This window comes from Scyliorhinus canicula, chromosome 7, assembly GCF_902713615.1.
Source record: "Scyliorhinus canicula chromosome 7, sScyCan1.1, whole genome shotgun sequence".
Lineage (NCBI taxonomy): Eukaryota > Metazoa > Chordata > Chondrichthyes > Carcharhiniformes > Scyliorhinidae > Scyliorhinus > Scyliorhinus canicula.
This window is the reverse complement of record NC_052152.1, coordinates 15,299,286-15,315,109: the sequence shown is the minus strand read 5'-3', so window position 1 is coordinate 15,315,109 and position 15,824 is coordinate 15,299,286. Positions and strand designations below refer to the sequence as shown.

Below are 15,824 nucleotides of genomic sequence, written 5' to 3'. Positions count from 1 at the left end.
CACCAAGGCCACGGTTTTATAGCAGAGATGGCAAAGAATGGCCCTGAAAACCTGGGAGGGTTTATATTCAGCATACCTGGTGGTTCGTAAAGCAAGGCAAAGTAACTTGTCCTCATTAAAACATGCAATCAAATTCAGCCTGTATTTCTGTACCCTACCTATTGTTCCATTTATTTTTGTCCTGCGTCATTCTCCCATCCCAGCAACCCTCAATCTATTCTATTCTGACTTTTCATGAATTACTTTCATAGAATCTTTCAGTACAGATGGGGCCACTCAGCCTTTTGTGTGTGAGTCAGCTGTTTAATTGATTCCCTTACTCCTGCTTTCTCCCAATAACCCTGAACATTAATTCTCTTCAGCCAATTGTCCAAATGCTTTATATCAGTTTTTATGCAGCCAGATTCCAATACACTTCCACTCATAGAAGCTGTAATTTACAACCTACCAATGGGTTTTTTACTCATAGGCTATTTTTATATCTTGCTTTTATGCTCTAACCTAAAAATTCTATTGCAGGCCATGTTTCCTTTGAGTACCAGTTTTAATTACAAAATTTCAATGTTTAAAACAGAAACAAAACGTGGCTGGCATATTGTTTTTCTTTTGCTCTTAATACAAGCTTCCGGTCTCACTAAATCATGTGGTCATTGTACTGTCCCATCAGAATTTGCAGAGGGATTGAACAGGATATGTTGCAGGGAGTGGTCTTTCAGCTGGAAGACAGCACAGAAGGACTAAATGGTTTCAGTGTCCTGATCATGTCAAGGCTGATCACATTTATTTGGATGGAGGGATCTATACATGCTGCTCATGCTCCCTTTCGTTGCTCCTAATTTTGTTTCTTGTTGCTGATTTTTTACTTTTTGTTTTACTTCTCAATATAAATGTCCAGTTGAACCAGTTGATGCACGGCCAGCACCAGACAGAGGACTGACCACTAGACCAGGTATCTATCTGCTTGCTTTTTGCCTAATGCTGATTTTTGTGGCTTGAATTAATATTTTTTGGTTTAATTTTTTTTTATTTAACGCGCCCAATTTTTTCTCAATTAAGAGGCAATTTAGCATGGCCAATCTGCCTACCCTGCACATCTTTTGGTTTGTGGGGTGAAACCCATGCAGACGCATGGAGAATGTGCAAACTCCACATGGACAGTGACCTGGGGCAGGATCGAATGCGGGTCCTCAGTGCCGTAAAGCAGCAGTGCTAACCACCGTACCGCCCTTGGTTTCATTTGTACTCTTAAATTGCATACCTCATTTTTAATTTGCACAACTATAATGCCCAATGATGGAGGTTGAGATGAACAAGGTTAACTCGTGAACAGAACATTTCAACTCGGAAGGGATCATGTGAGGAATGTTTTGCTGAGGAGATTTGTTTCTTTTCTTACTCCCTCTCACTCCCAATTCTCCCTCTTTTTCTCCTTTCCCTTTGTGTCTTTTCTTTCCTCACCTCCCACCTTTCTAAAAGTTTTCTGTTGATGTTGATGTCCTATTGTAGTTGAAAGATGAGGGCAGAAAGAGAGCACAGACTTAATTTATTTTCTTGCCCAAAGGCAAAGTATTTGCTGAGTTACAACTGCAATAGCAATACCCCTCCCCAGCATCTCTCGACGAGTACAGTTTGTGGATCCGTCCAGAGTGAATTTGAAATCCCTCTCTCACTCTCTCTCTCTCTCGCTTTCTCCCTCCTCCCCCTTGTTGGCAGTCACTAAATAAAATATAGCTTGACAGGCCTTTTCCTTTCCCTAGCCCTGGAATGCAAGCTCAACTTTAGCATTCCTACCTTAGCTGAGATCAACTTACTTGACACCTCAAACATTCTAATTTTGTGCATCAGTTGCACATTCCCATTACAAAATTATAGGGGAAAAACCCTTAATGGTTTTCTATATACACAGGTTCTGGACTCACTGGTATTAAGACAGAGGAAATAGCTGAAGTAAAGATGGAGACTGAATTCCGACAGGACTCTGGGTATGAGGTCCATCATCAGAAGCTGGTGAGTGAATTGGTTGCATGGACTGTGATGAAATATTGGAAAGGTATTCCTTTTTTTTTTTTTTTTTTTTTTTTTTTTTTTTTTTTTTTAAATTTAGATTACCCAATTATTTTTTCCAATTAAGGGGCAATTTAGCATGGCCAATCCACCTACTCTGCACATTTTTTGGGTTGTGGGGGCGAAACCCACGCAGACACGGGGAGAATGTGCAAACTCCACACGGACAGTGACCCAGAGCCGGGATTCGAACCTGGGACCTCAGCGCCGTGAGGCAGCTGTGCTAACCACTAGGCCACCGTGCTGCCCTTTGGAAAGGTATTCCTAATAATTTGGGAACCTGGATTGCTGTATTAATTCATAACGAGATATCTGAATCTTGAAATAGTTCTGCTAATACAAGATGGCAGATTATTCGAGCATAATCCATTCTTTTTTAAACCTCCATGCCCCATTCCTGGCTTCCCTTGCTTGTGACTATGCGCAAACCTCTGAATTGTTTGGTGACATGGCCCACAAAAGTCAAGCAACTTGTTCTGTTTGCACTTATTCCGCGCTTGCTGCTATTGAATCTTGGGGCTGAAGATTTGGAAAATAATATTCTTGGGGATCATGATGTTTTAATAGATGAATGCTAAATCAGCATCAAGTCAGTTAGTTTATGATATTTGCAGATTAGTGGAAATGCATGGTAACGATCAAGGTAGGAGTATGATCGAATGCACAGCACATTAGTGCATGGTGCAGCTGTAAAACATTTAAGAAGCGCAACACCATCCATGGCAAAGTTGACCGCGTGATCAGAGCTCTTGCCTCTGGACGTTGTCTTCGCCCTCGCCATTACCAACGCTTGGTATGCTCTACACGGGAGTTGCAGGATGCACTTCAGAAACACAGCACTGTTACATATAGGCGCAGTGGTTAGCACTGCTGCCTCACGGTGCCAAGGACCTGGGTTCAATCCCGGCCCCGGGTCTCTGTCCATGTGGAGTCTACACATTCTTCCCGTGTCTGTGTAGGTCTCACCTCCATCACCCAGAGATGTACAGGGTAGTTGGTTGGCCACGCTAAATTGCCCCTTAATTGAAAAAAAGGTTAAACGGTTACTTCAATTGTATATTTCTCTCCTGCAACTTCAATCTTGAGAAGGGACCAGCATCAAATCATTCGCCATCCTGAATTAGGCGCGTGTTGGCATTTCATCATATGATTTGACCGACTGTAATTCATCTATGTTTGCTGTTGATACAAAGTTAGATTGAGAAGCGAGCTGTGAGGAGGCTGCCAAGGAACATTAGCTGGTTAAGTGATTGGGAAAGGTTCAGATAGAGTATAATTGCAGGAAATGTGAAATTATCCACTTTGGTAGGAAGACTGGAACTGTAGAATTTTTTTAAATGGTGAGAGACGAGCAGATATTGGTACACAGTGATTTGATCCATAAAGCTCAACTGCTTCAGAAAAAGCCTTTGGTGTTTATTTTTAAAAGCCCTGCAGTTTAAGCACTTCCCACCATGCTCAACACTTCACTGCTCCCACCATCCACACCCCAACCCCATATCAGCAGCTGAAGCCCACACCCCCACCCAAGCTTGTCCAATGAAGGTCACTACACCAATTCTCTTCCATGCCCTTGATTTTCCCTCAGGGGTTGCACAGAACCTGGAATTAAAAATGAAGTCACATGGAGAAAAGGTTTGGAAAGCACTGTTTGCTGCATCTGCAGTCTCTTTCCATTTTAATAATATTTGTTTTTTCTACTCCTACCAAAGTGGATGTCTTCAGTTTTTCACGTTAGACTCCATCTGCCAATTGTTCTCCAATTAATCAATCTGTATCCCTTTGAAAACTCTTGCTTTCTCCTCACAACTTGCTTTCCTACCTATCTTTGTCTGATCATGTATCATCAGCAATGTTGGCTACAGTACAGTTGGTCCCTTTATGCGCCATCCATATGGATCACAAATGGTTGAGACCCTAGTACTAATCTTTGCAGCACTCCACTAGTTACAGTTTGCCCAACCTGAAAATTCCCTATTTATCCTGACTCTGCTTCTCATTACTTAGCTATTCCTCTACGTGCTAATTTATCATCACCAAAACCTTGAGATTTCCAGTAACCCCATGGTGTGTTTCTCAGTGGCGGACAGTGGCCCGCCATTGGCCAGAAGATCCCAACTGTCAGTGGGATTTCCCATGCGGCAGGGGTTCGTCAACAGCGAGACCAGAAGCTCCTGCTGGAGAGACAGCAGGAATGTGCCTGAATGGGGTCGATGGGTGAATATAACTCAGTTCAAGGTAGTAGGACACGGGCAGCAGAATTTTGAGTATCCCCAATTTATGGAGGGTAGAAAATGGGAGGTCAGCCGCACTGTGTTGGAATAGACGAGCTAAGAGGTAACAAACAACTTGGAGCACATCCAAAACTATACTGCCTCTATCCTAACTCATACAAAGTCTACATCACTCCTGTGCTCATTAATCTACTTCCAATCCCAGCCTCTTGAGAGTGCCTGATTTCCATTGATCCCCAAGTGACAGATGTACCTTCAGCTGTCAAGGCCCCAAGATCTGGAACTCCCTCCCTTAGCCTATCTGTCACGCTATATCTCTTTTAAGATACACAAAACTCTTTAATAAAGATTTTGGTTTTCTGTCATATAATCTTCATATGCAGCTTGACATCAAGTTTTCTTGAGAAAACTGCTGTGAAATGTTTTGGGGCATTTTATTACATTAAAGGCATTACATATTTTGTAACAATCTTATTGAAAAAAGAACTAAAGATACTTTTCCCCCATTTGTGTCAGCTTTGTTCAGTTTTTAATTATTACAGCGGCAGGGAAGAAAATGTTTTGAATATCTGAAGTATAAAATGCTTAACTGTTCCAGTTCATTCCATTTGGAGCACTAAGTGCCTTTATTTAAGCTGTTTACAGGAGCCAGATGGGACCCTGCATTGAATGGTTAAAATGGACACTCGGAGTTAATTTTGATAATTAAACTGGCAGTTAAATTCTGCAGTGAATCCAAAATAAGCATGATCACATGCTTTTTATTTTAAGAGCAAGTGTTCGAACTTCCTTGGCACAGTTGGGAATAACTAATCTTATCTGTGTCAGTGTTTGTGTTTCTGTCCGTTTGTGTTTGTGTCTGTCCGTCTGTGTTTGTCGATCTGTGCTGTGTGCGTCGGCCCGTGTGTGCGCGCGCGCCTCAGCCCGTGTGCGCGCCTCAGCCCGTGTGTGCGCGCGCGCGCCTCAGCCCGTGTGCGCGCGCACGCCTCAGCCCGTGTATGTGCGCGCGCGCCTCAGCCCGTGTGTGTGCGCGCAGCCAGTCACAGTAGCGTGCGTAATGAGAAGCCTTTCCATTTTAAAAATATATCTTGGCTTGTCTGTGCAGTAATTCGATGCCCAGGCAATATGTTAAATATTCAAATCTGCACATGCACAATACTTCTCAAAATAAACATACTGCGATCAGGCGGTTTTGTGTGTGTGTCGGTTTGTGCGTGTGTGTCGGTTTGTGCGTGTGTGTCGGTTTGTGCGTGTGTGTCGGTTTGTGCGTGTGTGTCGGTTTGTGCGTGTCAGTGTGTCAGTTTGTGTGCGTGCGTGTGTCAGTTTGTTTGTGTGCGTGTCAGTTTGCGTGTTAGTTTGTGTGTGTGTCAGTTTGTGTGTGTGTCAGTTTGTGTGCGTGTCAGTTTGTGCGTGTCTGCATGTGTGTTTGCGTGTGCGTGTCAGTTTGTGTGCGTGTCAGTTTGTGTGCGTGTCAGTTTGTGTGCGTGTCAGTTTGTGTGCGTGTCAGTTTGTGTGCGTGTCAGTTTGTGTGCGTGTCAGTTTGTGTGCGTGTCAGTTTGTGTGCGTGTCAGTTTGTGTGCGTGTCAGTTTGTGTGCGTGTCAGTTTGTGTGCGTGTCAGTTTGTGTGCTAGTTTGCGTGCGTGTCAGTTTGTGTGTTTGTGCGTGCGTGTCAGTTTGTGTTTGTGCGTGCGTGTCAGTTTGTGTGCGTGTCAGTTTGTGTGCGTGTCAGTTTGTGTGCGTGTCAGTTTGTGTGCGTGTCAGTTTGTGTGCGTGTCAGTTTGCGTGCGTGTCAGTTTGCGTGCGTGTCAGTTTGCGTGCGTGTCAGTTTGCGTGCGTGTCAGTTTGCGTGCGTGTCAGTTTGCGTGAGTGTCAGTTTGCGTGCGTGTCAGTTTGTGCGTGTCAGTTTGTGTGCGTGTCAGTTTGTGTGCGTGTCAGTTTGTGTGCGTCTGCGTGTGTGTGCGTCTGCGTGTGTGTTAGTTTGTGTGCGTGTTAGTTTGTGTGCGTGTCAGTTTGTGTGCGTGTCAGTTTGTGTGCGTGTCAGTTTGTGTGCGTGTCAGTTTGTGTGCGTGTCAGTTTGTGTGCGTGTCAGTTTGTGTGCGTGTCAGTTTGTGTGCGTGTCAGTTTGTGTGCGTGCCAGTTTGTGTGCGTGCCAGTTTGTGTGCGTGCCAGTTTGTGTGCGTGCCAGTTTGTGTGCGTGCCAGTTTGTGTGCGTGCCAGTTTGTGTGCGTGCCAGTTTGTGTGCGTGCCAGTTTGTGTGCGTGCCAGTTTGTGTGCGTGCCAGTTTGTGTGCGCGCCAGTTTGTGTGCGCGCCAGTTTGCGTGTGTGTGCATGTGTGTGTCAGTTTGTTTGTGTGTGCCAGTCTCAATCTGTGTGTGTGTCTGTCTGTCTGTGTGTGTGCGCCATCTGGATGTGTGTCTCGTTTGGAAGATTGCCCTTATTTGGCAGCCAGTCACAGTAGAGTGCGTAATGAGAAGCCTTTCCATTTTAAATATATATCTCGGCTTGTCTGTGCAGTAATTGAATTCCTAGGCAATATGTTAAACATTCAGATCTGTACATGCACAATACTTCTCAAATAAACACATTGCAATCTTGTGATTTTGTCACAATATCACAACAGGTATCAAAAGATTAAATATCTTCCGTGATTGAAACTTAATGCACCATAGACAAGCAGCTGATTCGCTAATATAGCGTTGTAATATGCTATCTGATTAATCTTGTGCAGGAAGTGTTGAGTTTGGGTTATATCTATGTGTAATTCTTCTTCGTAGGTGTTTTTCCCAGAGGATGTTGGATCAAATAAAGGAGCAATCATTGGTCTCATGGTTGGAGGAGTTGTCATAGCAACTGTGATTGTCATCACCCTGGTGATGCTGAAAAAGAAGCAGTACACATCTATCCATCATGGGGTCGTTGAGGTATGGAATTATTAACCAACTACTTAACAAGCACTCTGTGGAAAATCTCACTATACTCAGTTGGTGCAAATACTCCCTGTATTGGCTTGCATTGCATTTTGTTCCCATTTTTGCAATGTTCTCCCCGCTTTTAAGGGCAGCACGGTAGCATTGTGGTTAGCACAATTGCTTCACAGCTCCAGGGTCCCATGTTCGATTCCCGTCTTGGGTCATTGTCTGTGCGGAGTCTGCACATTCTCCCTGTGTGTGCGTAGATTTCCTCCGGGTGCTCCGGTTTCCTCCCACAGTCCAAAGAAGTGCAGGTTAGGTGGATTGGCCATGATAAATTGCCCTTAGTGTTGGGTGGGGTTACTGGGTTATGGGGACAGGGTGGAGGTGTGGGCTTGGGTCGGGTGCTCTTTCCAAGAGCCAGTGCAGACTCGATGGGCCGAATGGCCTCCTTCACTGTAAATTCTATGAAATTTTCTTGAAATGTTTGATTTATTACTGGACTCTCTTTTTCTCTGCCCAAGAAACCATTACTCATGTGAAAATGATTTATTCTGGCAAGCAAATTTTCATTATTCTGATTAGCTCTGGAACTAGCATCGTCACTCCCTCCGGGGCTTTTAATGTAAAACTGCAGCCTGGGGATAGAAAATAGCGCTGATAGTGGCAAGTGTAAGAATTAGTTGCAGGATCTCACACTCCAAATCACTTGGCCCATTTATGTGTGAGCCTTAATGGTGGGTGTTGTTTGACTGCAGATATCGGCCTGAGGGAGCAATGTGAATTTGTCGCAACAATTAACTAAATCTTAGTCCCTGCAAGTAACCAAAAGATTGGCTTTGTAGATCTTTTTGAATTCAAAGTTTACGCCCTCCTGATTCCTTGCTGTAATACAGTTCCATATGCTAACCATCCAATGATTAAAATAATTTCTGAAGTGTGCGTCTAAATGGTGTGCTGGCTAGCTATCCAACTTTACATTACAGCCTCTGATAACATGAGCATGCTTTCCTGAAGTCACGTCCGAGTATACAGCACAGAAACAGGCCATTCAGCCCAACAGGTTTATTCTCCACACAAGTTACCTCCTTCAGTGGCCTAGTTGGAAAGGAGGAGTGTTACAGGAACCCAGGCTTTCCAGACAGCTTCCTGTTTTTCCCCACCAAAGTCTGCAGTTCAGAGGATCGTTATAGTGCCACCTTAACAACCCCCCCCTTTGCAAAAAGATGGTCCAAGGAGAGATTCCGTGACATGTGGAAAGTGTTCACAAGCCTCTTCACAGAGCTGCTTGCAATCGGTAGCTCACGGGGAAAGGACCACTTACACGAGCGAACACAAACCCCTCCCACACGGACTAAACCGGGAAAATGGACCGACCCACCCTCCCTCAAAACTCTAGGGGGAAACGGGACTCTTTTTCTTTCCCCCCTCCTCCCCCCAAACCAGCAAAACAAAGACAATCGGCAAGCCAGGGAAAGAGGTCCCAGCCATGCATGTAACATAATTTTTATTAGTGTCACAAGTAGGTTTACATTAACACTGCAATGAAGTCACTCTGAAAAGCCCTCGTCGCCACATTCCAGCACCTGTTCGGGTACAACGAGGGAGAATTCAGGATGTCCAATTCACCTAACAGCATGTCTTTCAGGACACAGGGAGAACGTGCAGACTCCGCACAGACAGTGACCCAAGCTGGGAATTGAACCCAGGACCCTGGCACTGTAAAGAAACAGTGCTAGCCACTGTGCTGCCCTAGTATGGGCAAAGCTGGGTGCATTTTCTACTGCTAAGTGGTATGAGCCCCAGGAAGAACCTTTCATAATATCGTATAAACAAACACTATTGTAAATAATGGAAAGTAGTGTTGGTGACAGCGTAGGGCTCATGTTTTGTTGCATTTATGGTGTAAATTTCTTGTATTTATCTTTGTCTGCGAAGCTCTTTTTAAATACAAATGGCAATAAATATTTTTTTTTAAAAACGAGATGAGTCAACTAGAAAGTTCAATGTTCTAACCCCATACACAGCAGTGCTGGGTTTTCTCCGATAAATTACAGCAGGCCTGATTAATGCAGTGTAGTGATATCCTGCAGAGTGGATGGCAAAACCAGACAGCAGGTTCCCACAGTGACATTGTTTAGCACTTTTGTATTACATTTGGGTCTTCTCAGAGAAAGTAAAGTACTTTATTTGCATTTCCTGTTAATTCTCAAAAAAGCCACCAACAATGCTCAGTGCAATTTATACTGTTCCTTATTTATCCAAATCCTCTGTGTCTATGTCTTAATGTTGCCTTTCTAAATTGTCAAGCACACAGATGTCTCCATGAAGACTGCTTATTACCAAGGCATGTTCAATTGGGAAGGTGTGACCATGTTCACATTCTCTTCATTGGGTAACAGTTGAAGAGCGCAAACCTTTCCTGTAAGAAAACGTGAATATAACTCCATAAAGACTTGGGTTCAATGTCCAGTAATGGCCAAATATTTTGACTCGGGTGCTATTTCTTAACTTTTTAAAAAATATATTTTTATTCTCCTTTTTCACAATTTTTCTCGCGAATTTACACCCAACAACAATCAATAAGCAACAACAAATATCTCAAACCCCATAACAGCAACAACGATCCCATCCTCCCACCATGCCCAGACATCAGCCCGCATGTTAACATAAACAAATGACAAAGAAAAAAAAAAGGAATCAGGGATTACCCATAGCCATCTTCAACATACACAGCCCCCCGCACCCCCACTCCCCCCCCCCCCCCCCCCCCCCCCACTAATGTTCGATGTTATACAGTTATTGAAAGTGCATAATAAATAGTGCCCATGACTTGTAGAACCCCTCCAAGCTTCCCCTCAGTTCGAACGTAACCTTCTCAAGGGTCAAGCATTCCAACAGGTCCCCTCGCCATGCCAGGGCACAGGGTGGAGAGGCCGCTCTCCATCCCAGCAGGATCCGCCTTCGGGCGATCAACGAGGCGAAGGCTATGATATCTGCCTCTGCACCCGTTTCCAACCCTGGCTGATCCGAGACCCCGAATATGGCCTCCCAGGGACCCGGGTCCAGCTTCACATGCACCACCTTGGAAATTACCCTAAACACCTCCTTCCAGTACTCCCCAAGCTTTGGACAGGACCAAAACATATGAACGTGATTAGCGCCCACCCCCCCCCCCCCCCCCCCCCCCCCCCCCCCGCCCCCGCAGCATTCACGCACATCTTCTACCCCTTCAAAGAATCGGCTCATCCTTGCCCTCGTGAGGTGTACCCTTACACCACCTTCAGCTATATCAGCCCCAACCTCGCACACGAGGTGGAGGCATTCACTCTCCGGAGCACCTCTAACCAGACCCCCTCCTCTATAACCTCTCCCAATTCTTCCTCCCACTTCGCTTTGATCCCCTCCAGTGGTGCCTTATCCTTTTCCAACATAGCTCCGTATACTGCTGACACTGTCCCTTCTCCAGTCCACTTGCCGCCAGCACCTCCTCCAACAACGTGGAGGCCGGTTCCTCCGGGAAACTCTATCTCCTTCCTGGCAAAGTCCCGAACCTGCATATACCTAAACACTTCTCCCTGCTCCAGCCCATAATTCGCTTCCAGCTCCCTCAATCCTGCAAATCGACGCCGAGGAAACAAATCTTTTAGAGTCTTAATCCCCTTCTCTTCCCATTTCCAAAAGCTTCCGTCCCATCTCTCTGGCTCAAATCTGTGGTTCTCCCGGATCGGCATTTCCCTCGACCCTGCCCCCAACCCGAAGTGTTGGCGAAACTGCCTCCAGATTTTCAATGATGCTATTACTACCGGACTCCCTGAGTATTTCCCCGGAGCTATCGGGAGCGGGGCCGTTGCTAGTACCTTCAGCCCCGACCCCCTGCACGAACTCTCCTTCATTCTGACCCACTGGGAATTTACTATTATTATTTTGGAAGTATTAATTTGCACCAAAATATCCCAATTCACCTGATTTGTCCTTTCTTCATCAGCCTTGGCTCAGTGACTTCTGAGTCAGAAGGTAATGGGTTTAAGTTCCGTTCCAGAGACTTGAACACAAAAATCCAGATTGATACTCCCAGTGCAATACCGAGAGAGTAACCCACCGCCTGAGAAGCTGCCTTTCAGATGAGTCCCTACACTGCAATATCACTTCCTGTGAATGCACAAGATCCCATTTCACTATTTTGAAGAGGCATTCTCCCTGGTGTCTTAGTCAATGTTTATCCCTCGCCCACAGCTGGAAATAGCTGATCTAGTCATATTGCTGCTTGTGGGATTTTACTGCGTGCAAATCAAATTTATTACATTACATCAGTGACCACAATTCATAATATACTTCATAGGCTATAAAACATGCTGTACTATTGAAAGTTGCAAAATAAATGCAAATCTTTTTTTTATAAATTTGTAGTACCCATTCATTTTTTCCAATTAAGGGGCAATTTAGCGTGGCCAATCCACCTACCCTGCACATTTTTTGGTTGTGGGGGCGAAACCCATGCAAACACGGGGAGAATGTGCAAACTTCACACGGACAGTGACCCAGAACTGGGATCAATCCTGGAACCTCTGCACCGTGCTGCCCTAAATGCAAGCTTTTTAAAAAAAATAAATTTAGAGTACCCAATTCATTTTTTTCCAATTAAGGGGCAATTTAGCATGGCCAATCCACCTAGCTTGCACATCTTTGGGTTGTGGGGGCGAAACCCACGCAAACACGGGGAGAATGTGAAAACTCCACACAGACAGTGACCCAGAGCCGGGATCGAACCTGGGACCTCAGAGCCGCGAGGCTGCAGGGCTAACCCACTGCGCCACCGTGCTGCCCTAATGCAAGCCTTTTTGACCTTACTCTTTTTATAGCAGCCCTTTTATTCTGACAATCATGATCTTGTGTGCCAGGTTTTAACTGTGTTCAGGAATGTCCTTTGAAATTAGAAAATTCCACTTGAAAACCTACTGAAATTGCTGTCTGTGACACAGTTTGTAACACTAGTATACAAAATTGAGGTTTAATTAGAACCATGGAACCATTGAATTCCAACAGTGCAGATGGAGGCCATTGGGCCCATTGGGTCTGCACCAACTCCCCTGAAGATCACCCTTCCTAGGCCCACTCCCTCACCCTAACCCTGCAACTCATAACCCCACCTAACATTTCAACAGTAAGGGACAATTTGGTCAATCCACTTTACCTAATTTCTGATTATTACCTACTGTTAAGGCTGTGTGCAGTCCCAAAGCAGTTTTCAGGCTCCCCAACATGGATGGGCATTGGATTGGAATTTGTTTATTGTCACCTGTACCGAAGTGCAGTGAAAAGTATATTTCTGCGAGCAGCTCAACAGATCATTAAGTACATGAAAAGAAAAGAAAATACATAATAGGGCAACACAAGATACGTAATGTAGCTACATAAACACTGACATCAGGTGAAGCATACAGGGGTAAAGTGATAATGAGGTCAGTCCATAAGAGAATCGTTTAGAAGTCTGGTAATAGCGGGGAAGAAGCTGTTTTTGAGTCTGTTCGTACGTGTTCTCAGACTTTTGTATCTCCTGCCCGATGGAAGAAGTTGGAAGAGTGAATAAGGTGGGTGGGAGTGGTTTTTGATTATGCTGCCCGCTTTCCCCAGGCAGCGGGAGGTATGGATGGAGTCAGTGGATGGGAGGCAGGTTTGTGTGATGGACTAGGCTGCGTTCACAACTCTTTGAAGTTTCTTGCGATCTTGGGCCGAGCAGTTGCCATACCAGGCTGTGATGCAGCCAAATAGGATGCTTTCCATGGTGCATCTGTAAAAGTTGGCAAGAGTTAATGTGGACATGCTGAAATTCCTTAGTTTCCTGAGAAAATATAGGCACTGTTGTGCTTTCTTTTTTTTTAAATAAATTTAGAAGTACCCAATTAATTTTTTCCAATTGAGGGACAATTTAGAGTGGCCAATTCACCTCCCCTGCACATCTTTGGGTTGTGGGGCGAAACCCATGCAACACGGGGAGAATGTGCAAACTCCAAACGGACAGTAACCCAGAGCTAGGATCGAACCTGGGACCTCACAGTGCTATCCACTGCGCCACCGTGCTCTGTTATGCTTTCTTGGTGGTAGTGTCGACGTGGGTGGACCAGGACAGATTTTTGGAGATGTATACCCCTCGGAATTTGAAACTGCTAACCATCTGCACCTCTGACCCATGGATGCTGACAGAAGTGTGTGCAGTACTTTGCTTCATGAAGTCAATGACTAGCTCTTTAGTTTTGCTGGCATTGAGGGATAGATTGTTGTCGCTGCACCACTCCACTAGGTTCCCCATCTCCCTCCTGTATTCTGACTCTTCGTATTTGAGATCCGGCCCACTATGGTCGTGTCGTCAGCAAACTTGTAGATGGAGTTGGAACCAAATTTTGCCACGCAGTCGTGTGTGTACAGGGAGTAGAGTAGGGGGGCTAAGTACGCAGCCTTGCGCCCCGGTATTGAGGACTATTGTGGAGGAGGTGTTGTTGTTTATTCTTCCTGATTGCGGTCTGTGGGTCAGAAAATCAAGGATCCAGTTGCAGAGTGGGGAGCCAAGTCCTAGGTTTTGGAGCTTTGATATGAGCTTGGATGGATTATGGTGTTGAAGGTGGAGTTGTAATCAATAAATAGGAGTCTCATGTAGGAGTCCTTGTTGTCGAGATGCTCTAGGGATGAGTGTAGGGCCAGGGAAATGGTGTCTGCTGTGGAATGTGTGCAGCATGCAAAGAAGGTGCATCTTGCAAGTAATCATGCTGCAAATCTTAACTAGACTGGAATACCATCTCAAACCAGCTCCCTCAGCTAGTGAGGCAAGAAATAATCAGATAATTGCCCTGTGATCTGTGATGGGAAACCAAGCCTCTGGTCTTCTGGGCAAGATGGCTCTGTTGTGATGTCCTTCATGATCGCATTACCCACTTGCATTCAGTCGAGGCATGCATGTGGAAGCATGGCCGCGGGGACAGGCTTACCGGTTAGTGATTGACAGCCATGGTACTGCATTCCAAGACCAGTCAGCATCTTCTGGAAAAGAGGAAGTTTGAACTGGCGAAAAGAAAGAATGGAGTTACAATGTGCTCGAAATGTTGAACATTTGAGCTTTGGAATGACTTTGTTGCAGTTATTGACATATTACTAACAGTTTATACAGTTTCTGATAAATGTGTAGAAAATAAACATGAAGAATATAAGCAGAGATCAGAACTGGGTGCAGAGCAGTTCCTCAATGTTGTGTGATGCATTATGCAACCTTTTTAAAATATTGGTAAAATTGGATAACTCCTGTCTCTTTATCCACAGGTCGATGCTGCTGTAACTCCAGAGGAACGCCACCTCTCAAAGATGCAGCAAAATGGATACGAGAATCCAACGTACAAGTTCTTTGAACAGATGCAAAACTAAAGCGTGCTCATGCATCCGTTCTAAACAGTAGTATAATCTCCCGAGCTGGACAGCATATGAAAGCTTCTACTGTGTGGTGTTCAGTTTGCCCGAGACACTCCGTGTACCATTATTCTGCTCATTCTCGCCTTTTTTGAACAGCTGTGCTGTAACACAAGTAGATGCCTGAACTGGATGAAGCGAAAATTAAGAAACAAACACAAATGTATTCTTGATGAGCATTTTAACTGTTTCACTACATGATTATTAATGAATGTTTTTTGTGAATTGTTAGGATTTCTCTGTACTTAGTGCATGATGATGATATTTGTCTCCTACCCAATTGCTATTTATCATGTAGTTTGTTAGCAGGTTGTACTGTAATCTTGTGATTTTGTGCAGATTATGAAGTCCTCCTTAAATTGAGACATGCTTTAACATATTTGTGCTGCAATCGGTGGGGAGGGGGTATTGGGTGCTTCTGTCTTGGTTTAAACTGCTACGCAGGTGAGCGGATACCATGCTGGTTTGGTATTTCTTTTTTTGGGTGGGACGGGTGGGATAGGGCAGTGAGATGAGAAAAAGCAGGCTTACTATGCAGTAAAATTGTAGTGTTAGTGTTGATTATTCCAGGTAACACAACGGAACATTTTTTTTTTTCTTTGCAAGAGAGCTGCTGTTAAACTGAATCTTCTTCAATGCTGTACAGTGTCTGTGAGCTACAGAATAAAGGAAATGTCTGGTTTCTTGTGCCTGTGTTTTGTGTACCAATTTCAGCGTTGTTTACTTGGGATCTTTTACTCATGTTACTCTTTGATTCTTTTTCTGAATGTAACTGTGTTAGTTGTGTCCCTGTGGCTTGCATACCCCCGTGTCAGAGCAAGCAACATCATGGGGACATGCTCGAAACAGATGTATATTCTGAGATGTGCTCTCAGTGGTAAGGTGGGTTGTACAGATGTAGCTTTAAGAATGGCTTTCTACTATGTATTACATAAATAAATTTAACACGATTCTTAATGAACTATAGCTTGAATACTGTGTTTTTTTTTTAAACACCTTCAAGTTGTGTGCAATGAGGGATGTTTGTGCTGGCGAATGGCAATCAAGTCGGTGACTTTTATTAATTCGTAACATGGGGAGGCAGTGGCGTAGTGATATTGGTGCTGAACTCGTAATCCAGAGTCCTAGGGTAATGCTCTGGGAATCCGGGTTCGAATCCCAC

At 44.6% G+C, this 15,824-nt stretch overlaps 1 protein-coding gene across 4 annotated transcripts in view; it reads left to right on the top strand.

The window, feature by feature from the left end:
• Positions 1-15,624, top strand: part of LOC119968742 (amyloid-beta A4 protein-like) — a 238,056-nt gene extending 222,432 nt beyond the window's left edge. For 3 of the 4 annotated variants that reach the window (XM_038801407.1, XM_038801405.1, XM_038801404.1), the window contains 4 exons: positions 896-949; positions 1,907-2,007; positions 7,073-7,219; positions 14,519-15,624. In XM_038801407.1, the coding sequence (XP_038657335.1) occupies positions 896-949; positions 1,907-2,007; positions 7,073-7,219; positions 14,519-14,620 (404 nt within the window). In that variant the 3' untranslated portion in view covers positions 14,621-15,624. Of the gene's footprint in view, positions 1-895; positions 950-1,906; positions 2,051-2,322; positions 2,403-7,072; positions 7,220-14,518 lie in introns of those variants that run through there. The other variant, XM_038801406.1, reaches the window with a different exon arrangement.
• Positions 15,625-15,824: the final 200 nt, after the last annotated feature.